We start from the raw sequence: 19921 nt of genomic DNA, 5'->3' as shown, positions 1-19921 counted from the left end.
AAAAATGACATTTTAAAATAGTTCTCTATGAAAACAAACAAAAGTGACTGAAAAGAACAAAAGTGATCTCACTGAGTTCCTAATGCCTGATCACAGTAAAACTTCAGTCACCTACCAGCCACACTGCACTTAGTAAAGGTTTCTGTATGCTGCTAAATTACCACAGTGTGAGGGGAAGAGAGAAATTCTGTCTGCACATTAAGCATGTTTTATGCATTCAGTTAATTCATAATATCTACTCCTAAAATCTTTAAGCTTCAAGTCAAAATACAGAATTTTTCCCTGACGTCTGAACTCCTTGATAAATGATGGAGCACAGGACATTATTTAAGTATAGTTGCCTGGATCGAGTTCACATTTTCCTCAAGAGTTTTTATCTTTTATTCCGTGTGATCAAAACCTATGAACAGCAGCTAGAAATCTGGGGCCTGGGAAGAGAGAGGTGAGGACGTTTTTAGAAATTCTGAGAAATTTACTTAAACTGCATTTAAGCTGGTCCACTTATTTTTAGTTGTGCAATAGGTTATTTTTAAACTCCTTGTACAAATGTATAGGAAAAGGAAGAAAACTCTTTTAAAGTCAACTATATAGCACAAATCTTCAAATGGGCACTAGCGGAAAAGCTTTTCCTCAGTGGTGAAACTAATGCATAGGTTGAAAAATAGCTGGTTTAAAATGACTGTAACTTCTCTTGCTTTCAAGTGGCAATAAGTTTCTCACGTTCAAGTACATGCCTTGTAGAGAAAGGTGAAATTTCTGAAGGAAAGTTGCTTTAAAAGTGTGATGGTGCATCATTTATCTACTCCTGATTATTTTTTTATTGTTGAATACTTGAATCACTTTTTTTAAATTATGATAATCGTTGTTTGATTTGCTATGACTCGGTACAAACCATGGAAAGACACACTTGTAAGTTATTAATCAGCAAATTATTACCTGAGTACTAATCAACCAATAAAATGTATTAATATAATCAAATAAATTGAGTTGAACAATGACCCTAATCATAATAATATTATGGTCTAGGAAGAATAATAATCAAGTCATTAAATGTCTAGCAAAAAGTGTCATCAGAAGTATATAGCTATTCATAATCTAATAACATATGTACTCTTTATTACTAATAATCTCATTTTCATTAAACTCTTAAGGAAATGTAAATGACAATTAAGATCACAGTTGAGAAGTAGGAAAGGAAAAGCTCCCAGCCGAGGCACTTGGGTTCGCGTCATACAAGGAACCAGGTTACTCGGGTTCAGCCTCTACAGGAGGACTGGGTCCTGCTGCAGACAAGGAAGCCTTCATTGTCATGACTGTGATAACCAAGAGCCCTAGTCTGACTTTGCAGCCTCTGAACCTGGATTTGTAAGGAAATTACAGATACATGACTTATTTATACATAAGGTGATAACTTATGTAAACTTCATTCTTACACAAAAATATAGGAAACATACAGTTTGAGTATGTGGGAAAAATACAAATAAGAGGAGCTACATCTTTTGAAGGTTCAAAAAAAATTAACAAGTTGGTTGCTTGAACTTTATGTAAATTGACGGAAATATGCCTTTGCTCCTGAGATCCTTCCACTGGGGCCCTGAAAACCTCCAAGTCTGTTTTTCTAATGGAGCAATGGCGCTTGCTGTACTGTAGAGTGAGGAGCTGTCATCTCTCTTTCAGTCACATTTCTTGTAATAACATGATACTTCTGCTTTGTATACTAGCCCCAAGTGAGCTTACATGTGAGTCACACCTTCCTCATAACTTGTTTGGGCAAAATGAATTTTGTAAACCTCACAATCTGAAGATGATAGTTTATAAATAAGTCTAAGAAAAAAAATCCACTGTACTAAATGTTTGTTAAAATTGCCTCATTTCTACTCATGTCAGCAGGGTGACCTTCTAGAAAGAGGTGAACACAAGAGTGGGGGAAACTGTGTCCAAATCGTACCCTGTTGTTTATTAGGCAAATGTTCTTAGAGAGGAGAGGCCTTAAGCAGGAGGGATTATAATATTGTAAGGTTTCAGGTCCTGTTCGTTACAAGTACAGGCTAAACATCTCACTACACTGTCTCGCAAGGCCATGGGCAACATAAACAAGTGCTAAGAAGAAGACGTGGAGGCGGTTAAGCACTAAGAAGTAAGACTGCTTCTGCCTTAGGACTGTGCACACAGCCTGTGCTGATAGCAGCTAGTGAAAGCATTAAAGCAATTTCGTGGGGACACAAGACAAAGTCAATATTCTAGTCTGCTGTGCTTTCCGCCCTCCCAGATACCAGCTCTAATGCATCTTCACATTGTATACCACTGTGAGAACTCTTGGATTTGAAAGTCTTCTGGATAAACTTAGCTCAACTCATGTCTCAAAGCTATGGCTATGCAACTGATGAAGTGGAATCAGAATAATAGTCTAATTAAACATGAACATAAATGTTCAAAGATGCCCATCAAGATAATTTCCAAATAAAAATTTGCATTCTTCTATTAACCATGTAATTTAATAATTCATTGTCAGGTTAACTTGTAAGACATAGGCTCCCCTTCACACAGCTGGTGAAAGCATATAGATTAGATGTAGATAAGAATATAGATATAGATAAGGATATAGATATAGATATAGATATAACCAGTTGACTGTAACTGGCAGAAGTCACATCTCCCTCATCTGAGTGATTAATGAAAACATACAGAAGTGTGTTTTGTACTTTCTACCTAGGCCTTTCCTTCATCTTGGATATAAGAGGAGGTAATGGGTTCCACGCTGGTCTTCTCTCTGGCCTCTTGCTTGCATGTACTTTAACTTGTATTTAGTAATGTATTTACTAATGTTTTGACTTCCTCACTGAAGTTCACTATAGGAAGTGATAACATCCAACTCACCTTTTTCTCTACTGTTTATGAAACCAACAACTAAAACATAGAATTTGCTTAATAAATCTCACTAAATTACAAATGAGTCAACCACAGATACAGTAGAGCAGAGGTTCTCAACTTATGGGCCATGACCCCTTTGGAAATTACATATCAGAGACCCTGCATATCAGATGTTTACACTATTAATCAAAACAGTAGCAAAATTACAGTTATTGGTTAGCAACAAAATAATTTTATGGTTGAGGGGTCACCAAAACATGAAGAACTGTATTTAAGGGTCACAACATGAGGAAGGTTGAGAACCACCATGGCTGAAGATTGATTTTTAGAGTCTAACATTCCTTTGTGTTATCCTCAGAATCAATCCTCCAATCTTATGTAGAAATATAGTTACTATAGACTTTATGTATGTAGCTAAATAAATATAAATATGAGCAGTTAATTTACTGATGTTTAAAAATGAACGAATTGGATTGCTTTCATTGTATGCAAGATTATGGAAGTGTACATTTCCCTACCTTCATCCACTGCTATACTCAAACATCTCTTGAGTTTGTGCTACATTCCAGTTACCAAGGTCAGGAGCTAGAGATCAAAAGACAAGCAAAGCTCTTTTTCTCAAGGAGGTGTGACTGGAAGCACAAAATTCTCGGAAGCAAGAGGGAGAAGTTATATGAAAGGTAGGCTTCCCAGAGGACACAGGCTTGGAAGGTGAAAAAAATTCAGATGCCTTTGACTCAAGGCAAGTTAATAGTTAACTGAAAAAAAAAATCATGACCCGATATCAGATAAAAATCACATTTCTGAGTGTTAAGGGTAAGAGACAAGATCGCTGTAAATGTAAACTATAAGTGATTCATAAATTCTTAGAAATAAATTTCTTTATTTTAAAACAATATTTCTACCTCTTTATGAGAACACACGCCATTGATGTGGATAGTTACGTGTATTGCTAAAGTGTTGACCATATCTTCATCCAATTATGCCATTGTAACCATCAATCGTGAGAGGCGATAAGCCCAATATGAAGGGTCTAGCCACACTGCCTGACTTTCCAAACCATGTGAAGAGATGAGAGGCAGCTCACCAGCAATCTGCCTGGCTGAAGCATAGCCCTACCAGTACTGTGTCCTTTAAACAAACTGTAATATGCTTTGGAACTTCTCATTTCTTGTGACAATAAAAAAAAAACGCCAGTGTCCATTTAAAGAAGTAATATCCACTTTAGTGATATCAGACAGTTGTTTTTATTGCTAGTTACTGATGGGATGTAAATTATTCTCGATGATAAACAATCGAATCTTCATCTTAAGTTAATTTTATACAAGTGTATTTACAGCAAGGTTGATTAGCCTCCAATTTTTGAAACTCTCAAATCATTTTATACAGACTACAGAGAAGCAGGAATAAAAATAAGGAATTGCACTAAATATCACTACTTAGCTCATTCAGCAATCAGGACCAATTGTGCTCCCAAGTGCTGGCTATAAGGGGTAGGAGTAGCTAGCCATAGGCTCATTATTTGGTTATAATCAAACGGTTTGATCTGTTTAGGCCATACATCAAAACCTAGCATGTCCTCAAAGCTGCTGTCTTTTATCTTTCACTATAGTCCATAAAGACAGAGAAAAATAAAGAAAAGGTAGAGATGTAAAGAAATTGAAACAACTGAAAAATTCTGGAAGGATATTTATCATACTGAATGAAACTTCAGTCCTCTAAAGATTCAATTTCTTGATCTACCTAATATCTGAGCCAAGAGTGAGGACAAAGTCATCAAAATGTACTGAAACAACGGTAAACTCTAGCAATATTTACATATGTGAGATAATTATATCTAGTAACATTAATTACGAATTTTCCTCTTGAACTAATTTTTCTCTCCCTTTAATTGCACTTAGAATAATGCCTCTATCTGCAAGTACTGGACAAGCATGGGATCTGAATCACAGACTTAACGCTAAATGAATTGCTCCATATCCTGCGACCATCTATACATACACCATCTTCAAAGAGTCCATCGATACCCGATCGCTGAGGAGACAGCAGGCATCTCTTCTCCACGATGCATGCAAGTTTTGGAAAATACATGTGTGGCACTCACAAGTATTTCCATGAAGCAAAGTCCTGCAGTCTTGTGGCATTCATCATTTAACAAATGCGAACACTCCCTTCATCAGTCAGCTCCTACTGAACTTAACTGGCGGTGACTGGAATCCTCAAGGGCCTGCTACATTTCTGAAGACAAAAGCTAAGATGAAGGACGCACCACTCCAAATCCACGTGCTACTTGGCCTGGCTATCACCGCACTCGTACAAGCCGGAGATAAAAAAGTGGATTGCCCCCAGTTATGTACATGTGAGATCAGGCCTTGGTTCACTCCCAGATCCATCTATATGGAAGCATCGACAGTGGACTGTAATGATTTAGGGCTTTTAAACTTCCCGGCCAGATTGCCTGCAGACACACAGATTTTGCTCCTGCAGACTAACAATATTGCAAGAATTGAACATTCCACAGACTTTCCAGTAAACCTTACTGGCCTGGACTTATCTCAGAACAATTTATCTTCGGTCACTAATATTAATGTACAAAAGATGTCCCAGCTTCTTTCTGTATACCTAGAGGAAAACAAGCTAACGGAGCTGCCTGAAAAGTGTCTGTATGGACTGAGTAACTTGCAGGAGCTTTACGTCAATCACAACTTGCTGTCTGCCATCTCTCCCGGAGCCTTCGTTGGCCTACATAACCTTCTTCGACTTCATCTCAACTCAAACAGACTGCAGATGATCAACAGTAAGTGGTTTGAGGCTCTTCCTAATCTTGAGATTCTGATGCTCGGGGACAACCCCATCCTCAGAATCAAGGACATGAACTTTCAGCCTCTTCTCAAGCTCCGCAGCCTGGTTATCGCTGGCATAAACCTCACAGAAGTACCAGATGATGCCTTGGTTGGACTGGAAAACCTGGAAAGCATCTCTTTTTATGATAATAGGCTTAATAAGGTACCCCAGGTTGCTCTTCAAAAAGCTGTCAACCTCAAGTTTTTGGATCTAAATAAAAACCCTATTAACAGAATACGAAGGGGTGATTTTAGCAATATGCTACACTTGAAGGAGTTGGGGATAAACAATATGCCTGAACTTGTCTCCATTGACAGTCTCGCTGTGGATAACTTGCCAGATTTGAGAAAAATAGAAGCTACTAACAACCCCAGGTTGTCTTACATTCACCCTAATGCATTTTTCAGACTCCCAAAGCTAGAATCTCTCATGCTGAACAGCAACGCCCTCAGTGCCCTCTACCATGGTACCATAGAGTCTTTGCCAAACCTCAAGGAAATCAGCATACACAGCAATCCCATCCGGTGTGACTGTGTAATCCGCTGGATTAGCATGAACAAAACCAACATTCGGTTTATGGAACCAGATTCTCTGTTCTGTGTGGACCCACCTGAATTCCAAGGCCAGAATGTTCGACAAGTGCATTTCAGGGATATGATGGAAATCTGCCTCCCTCTTATAGCTCCTGAGAGCTTTCCTTCCATCCTGGATGTAGAAGCTGACAGCTATGTGTCGCTTCACTGCAGAGCCACTGCAGAACCCCAGCCTGAAATCTACTGGATCACACCTTCTGGTAAAAGACTATTGCCAAACACTCTGAGAGAGAAGTTCTATGTTCATTCTGAAGGCACACTAGACATAAGAGGCATAACCCCAAAGGAAGGTGGGTTGTACACCTGCATAGCTACTAACCTAGTCGGTGCTGACTTGAAGTCTATTATGATCAAAGTGGGAGGTTTTGTTCCTCAGGATAACAACGGGTCATTGAATATTAAAATAAGAGATATCCGGGCCAATTCTGTTCTGGTGTCTTGGAAAGCAAACTCTAAAATTCTCAAATCCAGTGTTAAGTGGACAGCCTTTGTTAAGACTGAAGACTCCCAGGCTGCCCAAAGTGCTCGAATACCATCTGATGTCAAGGTATACAATCTTACTCATCTGAAACCTTCTACTGAGTACAAAATTTGTATTGATATTCCCACCATCTATCAGAAAAGCAGAAAACAATGTGTGAATGTGACCACGAAAAGTCTGGAGCATGACGGAAAAGAAAATGGAAAGAGTCACACAGTATTTGTGGCCTGCGTTGGAGGTCTTCTGGGGATCATTGGTGTAATGTGTCTTTTCGGCTGTGTCTCACAAGAAGGGAACTGTGAGAGTGAACACAGCTATACTGTGAACCACTGTCACAAGCCAACCTTGGCATTCAGTGAGCTTTACCCTCCTCTAATCAACCTCTGGGAGTCCAGCAAAGAAAAACCGGCATCGTTGGAAGTAAAAGCAACTGCTATAGGTGTGCCGACAAGTATGTCCTAAAACAGCCAACCAAACCTCCTTCAAAGAAAAGCTGGAGATGGCGGCAGTGCTTAAAAATCAACAACAAAAAATAGGCAGAGGAATGTCACTTTTTCAAAGGAAGACTCAGCATCGCCAATGCTGCTCCTGACCAAGGGAAAGAGAGGTGAAAGTTCGGCATTTTAATTGACTGGCTTCAAAGGGTACTGTGGCAACCAAATAAAACAACTCCATTTTCTAGACCTTTCATGTAACTTTTCTGTCAGGACTGCAGTTAATGTGAACATTTCTGTATTTTTTTTAAGTATAGAAGAGTAGTTGAACTGAGCAATACCTCCTCCTGTGTTGTATTACACATATTAGCCACGAGTTTTTGCAGTGACCAGATAAACTTGAATTGACACGTGGTGTAACGGAAAGGACAGGTTCTGTAGACTAGACACAGTGAGTGTGTGGACCTCTTTTATAAGGAAAAAATACATTTTGGATTACAATCAATTGCTTTTGTCTTGTTTCTGTTTCTAAATAAAGAATAATTTCTGGGAAATAGCATCTGATTAGAAGTCATTTAAGTACCAATGATTTTTAACGGTGTATTTTTTTCTAATTGGGTTTGGAAATCACATTTTTCTGATACATAAAATGGATTTTAGACAGCACTTTATCAATATTAAGAAATTATAGCATTATATTTAGCGCTTTAAATATTAATTAAAAGAAATCACCCAGGAAATTATAAATTCGTTTAAAGATTTTTTCAGACAAGAAGCTCTGAATGAGGATTTAATTATTAGGTTCATGTGATGTAAATACAATACTGAAGTAAGTCAAGCCCTAATTTTAATAATGAATCAGTCATCTGGAAATGGCTACTATGCAAAAAGCTTTTGCCATTTCAGAGTGCTTACTCATCTAAGCATATTTTCATATTTCTTTGAGATTTAAAGTAAGGAGCTCCAATGATGAAACAAATAATTTAATAATCTGCTCCACCACAAACACAGTAAGTTAATCCTATGTCCCAATTTAATAGCAAGGTTTTGAAATTATACTATAAAATGTGAATAGGTAGCAATTTTTTTCTCTATTCAATATAAAAACAATGTGATCCAAATGATTCCAGTGTTCACTGTAAAATAAAATGAAGTTTAGGCTTAAAAAAAGCATCCATGCAAACTAGACTCCCTTTAAACTTACTATGTAGCACATGGTGGCCTTGAACTCATGATTCTCCTCCCAGAACCTCTCTTAAACAGTGTTACAGGTGTATACTGATGAAAATGTCAGGAAACAGTTTCATTAACCAAGATGAGTTCTGAAGGTGATTTAGGGTAAAATACATCAATAAAGAGCAATCAACTAAGACTGAACATAAAGGTCTAAAAACACATGTTAAAATGAATTCACTTCATCAAATGAAACTACCACTTTGAAATCCTTTATATAAAGTTAAAGAATTTTACTTGAAAAGTTAACAAAAGCCAGGGAGCTAGACAGTTTCAGTCATTTTACAAATAAAAACAGTTCTGCAAAAACAAGTTCATTTTTTTTACACAAAGGCAAAACATTCTTAATTTAAATACCAATCTTAAATAATAACTCATAGTTTTAATAGGCAAATTCCTTCTCTCTCCAGCTAGGAGCTTCTGTATTAATAACTGTTGTGCTGTTCCTAATCAAGTGTTTAATATTTTACAGTGGCTGAGTGCATATTACCAGCACGTCACCAGCCTGTAAGCATTTGCAGCATGGCAGCCATATCAATTTATTTGTTGATATTAGACATTTCTTTTGTGTTAGCATTGACAGTTTCTAATTAAATCCTAGCCAGTTGTGACAATGCGGAAGGTAATTGCTATGAACTCTTTAAAATGAAAGGACAAGCTGTGCTAATTTCAACAAAACCAAAATATGGAACTTGTTAATTCAACGTGTTTCCCAAGAACAGATTTTACAACCTGATGAATCACTATCACACAGAAGCTGACATTAGAATTTATCAGTAAGACATGCTCATATATCATGAGAGGGTTCATGAAAGGTTTCAGCACCACGGACAGAGCTTTGCAAGGCTCAGCTATTTATCAAAAATTTAGGAGCTGAAATATGACCTATTAGGATGCAGTTATTGTATAGGTCAGCAAGATATTGAGCATGTATCTAGTGTTTCTTTTAAATTTACCTTCATGAGGAGCCATCACAGCCACGTCTAAAGCTTACAGTGCATTTCCAGCCACATATATCCTTTGAAAATTGTCACTCGATAAAACCAATTAATAAATCGTAAAAACGCATATAGATGAATTTTTGTCACCCACAAAGCAATGCAGGCTCTTAAAGCATGCTATGATTTTATTTAAGTACTAATCTAATGTATCAGCAAAGAAAGGATTTCTGCTTCAACAAACAGAGTAAGATTTAATTCCCTCCCGGACCTCCTAAGCAATCACGAGATTAAATGAGCACTCATCAACTGACTCACGCATAATTTACAGTTGAACTGTATCATATGGAATCACCTGTCGAAGTGAAGTTTACCTAAGAAAAGAATTCTAAAGCTTATACTGCCACTAAGGTCCATTGAAGTACTTATCTTTATGCAGAAAAACCTCACACACAAAAATTATTTAGAAAAAAATGGCATAGTCTCACAATTTTTTTTACAAACCAATTCCATACTCCAGAAAAAGAAGCATGCGGAAACAACACAAGGAATAATCATGATTGTGTAATGAAGTTTGATTACCGATACACTCCCTACAAAAACCGGTGTCACTGCTTGGAGATGAAAACCTCCTACTAACTAGTGATGTCCTGGCTGTCCTTAATATCAGAGTATAATACCTAATGTATGCTCAGAAGCAGACGCAAATGAACTTGAGCGTTGTCAGTTGAATCAATGTGCAACACATACAATTATAGATAGTACATGATTTTGAAGGGATAATAAATGACTGTGACTAGTTGAATATCACACTACGCTTTTATCATCATCTTAGAGTGCAATCCTTCCACTTATTAGAAAATTAACTATAAATAGTATGGCATGCTACATGGTGACAGCCTCATACATCTCCCTGTTTATCGTGTCTCCTGACTACATCAAGTAATTGACCTGCCCTGTTAGTTTGTAGAAGTGCACTCTGGAATGCCCACACAGCAGTGACATCAACTCATCATGCATTTTCACAGTGTTGCTTAACATTGAGTGCTGAAAAACAGCAAAGACAAAAACTATCAATGAAGTCACATTACTATCAGTATAGTAATACATAATAGAGATTTTGAAATGCTACCAGTCTGCCTAGGAAGAATGAAGAATGAAGGGAAGTTCTGATATCTCTCTCCATATGTCTCTCTCTCTCTCTCTCTCTCTCTCTCTCTCTCTCACACACACACACACACACACACCTTAACACAGAGATTTATATTATATATTTTCTCTATCGAGCTTTCACAAATATTTATTAACTGAGATACCTAGTGATATCAGTGATATCTTTACATACACACACTACTCAGAAATCACAAAATATTTAAGCTCAACATAATCTATAGAAATATGTTGACATAGATTGTTAAAATATATTACTGATTTTATTCTCTGTATTACGATAACTGGCTCGATACCATCTTCAGAATGATTAAATAAAAAAAATCTTAACTATTTTCCATTTTCTGCGCTTACCTATTTTCTGTGCTTTTCTAAGCACAGAAAGGTGTAATTTCTTTTTTAACTAAGAGAGTTTGGTCATCCAAACAAATGAGAAGTTAAATTCAAGAAGGTAAAATTTAGCACTGACCAAATGCTTACACCTCTTACAAGGAGAGTCACCTCACTCTTAAAGATTTTCTCTCACTGACTCATAAATTATTCAAAACTGCAGTATCTGGCAATTACAAAGTTAACAATAAAACAGCAGAGTTTAAAGTTATGTTTGCTAAGAAAGTTTCCAACAAAGGGTTCCTGAAAGCAGGAAAACCTCTAATTGCATTTCTCGCTGCCACCGCCATTTTGCTCTTCATTCCAAGGCTGATTTTTCTAGATATTATAAACCAATCAAAATTTCCATGATGTAATATCATAGTTTTCATTTCATTCCCATACCATTTTCAAAGATAATGATATTTTAGATGTCACAATACCTTATGAGTTTTGTATATCTTTTCTACTTGATGTATCTTTAAAAACTCATAGCATTACGTGACCATAATAATTAAAACATACAGGATAGTGTCTGGGATTATCAATTTAAAATTCCAGTTGGGCTGCTCATATGTAGCATTCAGTAATCTCTGGTACAAATAATAAAGTAAATGTGGGGTAAAACTTGACCTTCCCAATCCTCACATGAGAGGTCATATAAATACCTCCCTGGCTTTTGGGATATCAGTCTCCAAGGAAGAAGAGATAGAATTTGTTCTTCAACTCTAAGAAGTGATATTGTTAGAATAATGCACCCAAACATACCAAAACAATTTATCAAATGTATAATACAGGTCAGAAACTTACAGTAAATATATCCTTAATAGTTACAAAGGAAAAAAATACAGGGAATAAAGAAGCAAAAAATTCTATCTATAAAATAACTTAAGGGCACTAGCTATCTCATTTCTCTTTGCTATTCAGTTGATCAATAAAGCAGCAGTTTAATACTTAATGTTTCATAGAAAAACACTTATTTTTTGAGGATTCCAAAATATGTTCTGATTATATAATATCAGCAAATGAATTCAGACCCGTGTATGCAATAAATTGCAGTTTACTAGTCTTTTGAAAGGCATAAAAGAAACAGAAGGGTCACATCTTTCTGATAGTAATATTTTTTTATTCATATAACCAATAAAAATAAGTAATTATAAGCATAAAAGCTACATTAAACATTAGATTTTCTTCCATTGGATCTCCCTTAATCCATGTTGTTCCTGAAGCAAGTAGTCAATACTTCATACATTTTCCTGTAAACTAAATGCTACTTCAAAAAGGTTACTAACATTTGTAGCAATTCACAATCATATTAACTTAGGCGAAATCCAAGGAAACTTTTACTAGTGTCAGACTCAAAACTGGCAATGTTTTTTAGGCGGCACACCAGGCTTGGCTTAAAATATAGAACATGAAAAATAAAACATGAAAATAAAAATAGAACATGAAAATAAACTTCATAACTAGGAGTTAACAATATGATAGACACTCTCCCTCTGAGAGTGACTCCTATGAGAGACTTTCTCCCTCTCTTGCTTGCTGTCTCTCAGAGAGACCATTGGACCTCATTTACATACAATTACGTAATCTATTGCGTATCCAGTCACTGGTGGAATGCCAAGAAATGCAGTAACAATATTTCTACATTATATTCCATCCTATCATAAAACTATGAATATAGTGTCAGAGAAGTTAAATGGTTTTCTTCCTCCAAAATAGAATAAGAAACATAAACACAAAAAGATAGAAGACCATAAGCAATAGTAAGACGCGAGCCTATCTGAGCATTCCATAGCCCACGAGAGTGTGTGATGGAGGGACTGAAACAATATACCGATATGTAGAGACATGGGAACATAGCTCACTTGCCCAGCATAGACCAGGGCCCAGTCGGAAGATGCCTTCTGGGCTGGATTGTTCAGAGGAGGTTGTAATCTCCGACTTGGAAAGCATAGTTAGCTGGTAACTGTCCATCGTGCCCTCACAGCAAGTAGACCTGTGAGACAGGGGTGCTTGATAGCTGGGACTCTAATTAAAATGAAATAATTCGAATTTTAATTATTATTATCATCCAACCAACTCCATCAATACGTTCTTTAAAAATATTCCAATCTCAGTTTTGCACCAGGACTTGAAGACATTTGATGGATTTCTTTGGCTATTTGCAAAGCAATACATTTTTTTAAGGACAAAGAAGAAAGAAAGAAATCTATGCATAGTGTTACAAATAAAAGTTTTAGTAAGCATTTCTCCAAGTGCGCAGTAAGTCCACAGCCAGAGCTGATTGAGAGAGTTTTCTGTCTGAAATCATTCCCATATCCATCTGATAGTTCTCATCTATCAAGCACCTCTCTCTCAAAATTCCACTCACTGTGCACGCAGGATGGTCAGTCACCAGCTAAACATGCTTTCCAAGACTCAGATTACAACTGTCTCCAAAACAATCTAGCTTAGAAGGAACTTTCTGTTTAAAAATAAAAAGAGGAAGAATACTGAGAAAGGAAAAGAGAATTCTCCCTGCTTTCTGCCAGCAGGCAGACACTGTGACTACCTTTGCCGCACCAGGGAAAGAAAACAGCAACACCTGCCCTGCCACTAAGAGTTAGAAGTCACCGTGCTCTGGCAGCCTGGCATGGCTAGCAACTTAGAGTCTACTGCAACCTCTGGGCTCTCAGGAGAGCACAGTCATGAACTACACATTATAATTCTAGAGAGGGCACTATTATTCAATGTAGCTCAGATGACACATCATTTAAGATAAATGGAACAACAAAACCTTGAATATAAATAATCTTATCCAGGTGATTTGAACCTGAAGCGGACGTTTCATAGAAAGCTATGCCAAACTGGCAGGCACAGAAAAGAAGTGGTTGTTTAAAAGAAATATTGTCATAAATGAAGATATCCCATTATATTAAGCTGGGATGGGAGGATAATCTTGCGTGTTCGAAGTTTCTTAGCATTCAGTAATTATTCACTACAAATACTTGAAAGTCACTATGCTCAGTACCTCTCTCATCCACAGTGACTTCTTTGAAGAACACTTTGTGTTATCATTGTTGCCTTTCAAGTGACTTGTGTATGTTGTGGAGTTCCTTATAAGTTACAGCAACATGTTGCAAAGCTTTACTTGTAAAGCATCATCAATATTAATTAATAGGGTTCATTATGGCATTTTAAAAACATGCTTAGCTTTGGTTTATCTCTCCCGCATCCATCAAAGAAAGATTTTAAGCAAGAAGATAAATCATGACCCGTGTCACCTGCGTATGTATTTTATCCATTCACTATTTAATGGGATATGTGTACTAGAAGCCATAACAACTACTAGCCATTCAGGATGATGTCATAGTAAATACTTTGACATAAAAAAAATCCCAGTGAAAAAGTAGATACTGACAAATTAATCTGGAAAGTTCAATACATAAAATAGTATCATAAGAATTTTGAAAGACATAGGATCGGCTTCTATGTATTTAGGAGTACAAAGCATTCCAACAGAGCCTCAGAGGATGCAAACATACCTAGCTTTATTTAATCACCTAACTAGAGAATGCAAGTAAATTAGACGTGGCTTAAAACTAACAACAGGCTTGAGTATTTAAAACCATCAGCCATAGGAGCAAATGGGACAAAGTTCGAGAGCAGGAAAGAGAATGACCCAACTACAGACAAAGTAAGGTCCAAGCCAGGTTTATGTGGTGCTATACCGTCCAGAGACAAAAGATGCTGAGCTAAAACTGTCATGACTACTTCATAAAGGTACAAAAACCTTCCTAGGACTTTCCTAATCAGATATGACACAAATACATGTATACACGTAAGTCCTTAGGTACCAATAAGTCATCTTCTATGTCAGGATAGTCTAGTATTTCAAGATAAACTGATTTCAGACCTGTTTTCAGAACACAGCCCCTTTGAAAATATATGAAAACCAAAATGTCACTATGGCTCTCCTCTGTCTCTACAGAGGCAAATAAGTGAAAAGGAACCTAGGAACTCTGGGTGATTTTGTACATAAAAACTCGAATGCAATGTAAATGTGTGGCATATGGCTTTGAATGTAAGGCTGGCACTCTTCTATTTCTGCTATCAACTGCACTTCTCTTTTAAATTTTCATGTGTGTTCCACAGACTTTAAAAAGTTACATAAGTATAAAACCAGATGAGGCAAAGGTGAATGCTGCATTTCTCTTCTTTGCACTATATCTGTGAAGCACCAAAATCAGAAATACTGGGGTGTCAATAGGTATTGCTCTCCTCGGATTACAATCTAAAATTTCATGTGGTGGACATTCTGTGTACAGAAAGCCAAGGTAAAAGCAACACCAAGGGTGAATACTGCTGGAACACCCTGAACTCACTTTGAATATGATTTTGAATTTATTTGTGATCACTGATCATTCATCACAGTCATACTCCTCAGAAAGTTTTGTGATCTTCATGTTCATTTATGCAATTTCCATACACCTTCCAGAAAAGCCAAGTTCAACCTCCCAGAACCATCTGTACTCTAGTTTCAGGGGATCCAATGCCCCACTTCTGGCCTCCAAAGGTGCTCTGCATGCATGTGGTATACAGACACATATGTAGGTAAAACACTGAGACACATGAAACAAAAAATAAATAAGGTGGGTGGTGGAACATACCTGTAAACCCATCGCTTGGGAGGCAGAGGCAGGTGGATTTCTGAGTCTGAGGCCAGCCTAGTCTACAGAGCAAATTCCAGGACACCCGAGACTACACATAGAAGCCACATCTTTAAAATTCAAATAAATTTAAGCGAACTAATCAATCAATCATTCTTTAAAAAGAATCTGGGGTCCAAAATACAAGTAGGTTATTAAAGAAGTATATTTCATCACAACAATTAAACTTTTAAAGCTAAAGATAATTTAAACTGGCATACATTTTCTATCAAGGAAAGCAAAACTCTGACGCTCATTTTGCTATTCACCCTTCTCAAAAGAGTTTTAGTGACTGTAATATAATACATTAACATGGTAATTTTCTAATAAATCTTTAGTAATATTTCTTTTGAAAACTTTCCTGAGGATTTTCACTTGAAACTAATGACAAAATTCCAAACAAACAAGCGGCAACAAAAAACAAATCTGATAAAGTACATTTTCCTTCATATTTAAATCATGGTATCTGAGTATTCTGAGCCCAGGGCCAGCTCTTGAATTTCCTGAAGAACACATCAAGATGCCACAGCTCGCAGATATGTTCCACTCACGAAGGTGACAAAAAAGTCCTGTATCCTGTCAGACAATATATAAAAGCAACGACAGACCATGTGTTCTATGTATAAGAGGAAACTTGACCCAACATGAGACCATATTGCTCAGACCAACCGTTTCTCTCTGCAGGACTCCTTGGAACACCAACCAGAATATGTACAAGTTACTTGTCACAAAATGTCATCTCATTCGAAAAAAAAAAAGTCTGGTTTTGACATCACTGAAGTCAGAACATATAAGGTATCAAAATAGATGTCATTGACAAGAAAATGATCTATGATTGGGATATGGGGGCTTCTGAGACCCAGACAGCACTAGAATATGTAAACTTCCTGCCTCTACCACTTATGATTCGGAACTACAGATACTTGCCACTACCCCTCCTAGCTCAATGGCTTGTGATTTTGAAAACAGTAAAATCTTAAAGTTATGATATTAATGAGCTCCATAATGAGGTTCACAAGTGTAAAGGACTTTTTAAGATGTTATTTTCATACAGTTACCCAGGAGATTTGATTACATTAGTCATATCGATTACTTCTTGGTGAAGTCAGAAAATCGCTGTGATCCCACTTTAGTTATATCACATAGGAAAAGAATATCCTATTAGATTACATCATTAGACAAATTCACAAGCTCATTGGATCATTATATCGCTACTAAATAAGCACTAACAGTTTTGAGCCCCCTTCTTAGTGGCAAGGACCCAGTAATCATTAGCCCTGTGATCATAAACTCTAGGGGGATAGAAGGCTCTCTTGAACTTGGAATCCCAAGTTTATTAATATAATGTCACATTATTTTTAAATATTTATTTAAAGGCCAGGCACAATGAAATAGTCCTTTAATCCTCATACTTGGGAGGCAGAGGAAGGAAGGTCTCTGTGGGTTACAGGCCAGCCTGAAACATAGAGCATATTCTAGACAAGTCATAGGTACATAGTAAGACCTTGTCTCAAAAATATTTTAAAATACAAAATTATTGTATCTTAGTATGTTGTTGCAAAAGTAGCAGATAGTCAATACACAAAATTAAGTACAAAAAGGGAATAGTATACTCTAATGCTAAACTTATCAGGAGAGGATGCAGAATTGCAAAAGAAACCTTATTTTATTGTCCAAATACTTCCTCAAGTGAAGCTAGACACAACCTAAGGCCTGGAGAAACAAGCAACTCTGCCTCCTGCATGCCACCAGAGAAGGGGACACTAGAAAAGTGTGTCTGGTGACCACACACCCTGAGTATTTTATTATTAAACCTGCTGACTCTCCAAATCCACAATGAAGTATAAGGATTTCTGGGAAGGAAAATATAAATTAGAATAATTAAAGCTTGAATTTGTTTTGACATTTGACTTGTAAACATTTTAAATCTATGTCCTACATTAAATAAACATAGCACATTGCAACCCACACACATTTCACAAAAATAATTTATTCTTATTCTACACAAGAAATGCTAATATCTTCTGCTACTACTCTTCCCCGACTCTGTCTCTCTCTCCTTTTTCTCTCCCAACCCCATGTGTGTTCATGTGTGTTAGGTCCACCATCATGTCAGAGTAACGGGTTTAATTTTCCCTTAAGAAATCTTAACAACAAATAAGAACCCAATGAGCATCTACCATTACAATTATGGTAAGGAATCAACCCAAGCTCAGGAAACAATGGTAGAATGGCCATTTAGATATTAGATATTATGTCAATCAATTCAAAGCTGAATATTGTTTCTATTAACTTCAGGAAAGACAAGAGAAACTAGAAGAAAACCCATGGCACAGCAGTTGTAAAGAGGTGTTATAGGAAAAAGAGGGAAGTGTGAACTTCTTACACTAAGACCTCATGAGGTGGGGAAATAGTTCAATAGCTCAATGCTTGCTGTACCAACATATGCGTTCAATCAAGCCTTCTTGTGAGGTGTCCATCAGAAAAGACAACTTGGACACATGTTTAAGTCAACAGAATATCTTTATTAGGCAGACTGTAATTACACAAGATTGTCAAGACCCAATGCAGTACAAGACTATTTATTTGTTTGTTTATTTATCTAGATTTTGTATGAATGTTCTACCTACATGTACACCTACATGCAAGAAGAGGCCATCAGATCACATCACAGATAGTTGTAAACTACATTGTGGTTGCTGGAAAATTGAACTCAGGACCTCTAGAAGAGAAGCCAGTATTCTAAACTGCAGAGCCATCCCTCCGTTCCTGCAAGTTGTTCTTAGGGTGAGCTTTTAAGCACATAAATTACATCCTGATATGACACATCTCAGTAACAACAGTTAATGAGAAGTGGAACTACAGAAGCAACGTTAATAAATTTCAGGACATCTTCTGAACTATATAGTCTTTGTTCTTATTTGTTAGGTGTGTTCCATGACCTGAAAGATGTTTCTATCATGGTATAAATTGTGCTAAGGTCTGGGGGCCTACTCTGGTCTTCAGGCCTGTTACAAATGTAAAAAGTGAAAGAAATGACAGGCCATGGCTGGGAGGTGGAAACAAGGTTATCCTTGAGGCTTGCTAGCCTAACAGTCTCACTAAATTATAACTAACATTAAAGGCCTTTTAAAAACCATATAGTAACAAACTACTGTAGAAGCTTTCATAAAAAAAATTATAATGTTACCTTATAATGGGTCGGACAATGCCCTAACTAGACATCTTATGTCATCACATCACCAAAGAAAACCTTCAGCACTAGGAATGGGTTACATTTTTTAAGTCACAAGCCAAGGAGTTCTCATGGGTTCTCCAAAACATAGTAAGCTCCAGTCAATGCTATTGGTTACCCTCCACACCCTGGCAGTCTATTGCTGAAGACACCACATAATTATGTCATGGAATATAGAGAAATTAAGATGGTGCCCAACTATAAGTTTCACCCTACTGATAAACTGGTACTATATATGTGGTAGAGGAGAAAAACAATCATCATTCTCACCCCAATATGAACCTTGTGAACCATCACAGAAATCTGCAAGCAAGATATACTGGTGCATTGGTGGTACAGAGGTTGTGGGAGTAAAAAAACACTTTTTGGCTTTAAAGTATACTCCTTGAGTTAGAATCCATACTTGACACTATTAATGAAGCAAGGAACCTTAGATTAGATAGGTCATGGGCCATATAGGAAAACCTGTTACTCTTATTCGCTAAATGAATATGGCAATAGAATCATTCCTGGTAACATTGCTAAACACATGTATCAGTGCATTGTTCAACACTCATCAGAGAAGCCTGTGCATTTAGTAGGTGCCAGTCAAGGATGGTCCACCAATAATGCCTGAACTCCAGACATACCAATTCCTAGCTGATACACAGATATAGTAAGTGATTAGTAATAATGAAACATAACAAAAGCTTTTTAAAATGTACAGTATTAACTATTATGTGAATTTTCTCTCTCACCTTTTATGTCACAAATATAATATACTAGTTTTGTTCGTGTAATGCGAAATGAGATACAATGTCTGGGATGACATGAGTTGAGTGACATAGGTTCTTTAACTTAGTGGTGGGTCACTCCATGTGAAACACTTGGACATAAGCCCTGGATGGTAGTACATATTATAATTACAATAGACCAAGGGATGATTCCTATCTCTGTTGACAGAAAGCAGTATGACTCTAGCCTTTATTGTGGTACTCAAGACAGCACACAATCCAGAAATTATAAGCTGTGATTTTTCTATAATCTAACACTTTTAGAAATGAGTCAACCAAGAATGAATGA

At 36.8% G+C, this 19921-nt stretch overlaps 2 protein-coding genes across 10 annotated transcripts in view; one reads left to right on the top strand and one right to left on the bottom strand.

The window, feature by feature from the left end:
- Positions 1-7515, top strand: part of Lrrn3 (leucine rich repeat neuronal 3) — a 30843-nt gene extending 23328 nt beyond the window's left edge. Inside the window, 1 exon segment of the mRNA NM_030856.2 lies at positions 4773-7515. Within this exon segment, the coding sequence (NP_110483.2) occupies positions 5128-7251 (2124 nt within the window). The 5' untranslated portion in view covers positions 4773-5127 and the 3' untranslated portion in view covers positions 7252-7515.
- The window catches only part of Immp2l (inner mitochondrial membrane peptidase subunit 2), a 906807-nt gene that overhangs the window by 470140 nt on the left and 416746 nt on the right, over positions 1-19921 (bottom strand). The gene's annotated exons all lie outside the window — the stretch shown is intronic.

Source organism: Rattus norvegicus, chromosome 6 (assembly GCF_021556685.1).
Source record: "Rattus norvegicus strain SHRSP/BbbUtx chromosome 6, alternate assembly SHRSP_T2T, whole genome shotgun sequence".
In the NCBI taxonomy this organism is placed as follows: domain Eukaryota; kingdom Metazoa; phylum Chordata; class Mammalia; order Rodentia; family Muridae; genus Rattus; species Rattus norvegicus.
Note: the sequence above shows the minus strand (reverse complement) of the source record. Positions and strands in the feature narration are given on the sequence as shown.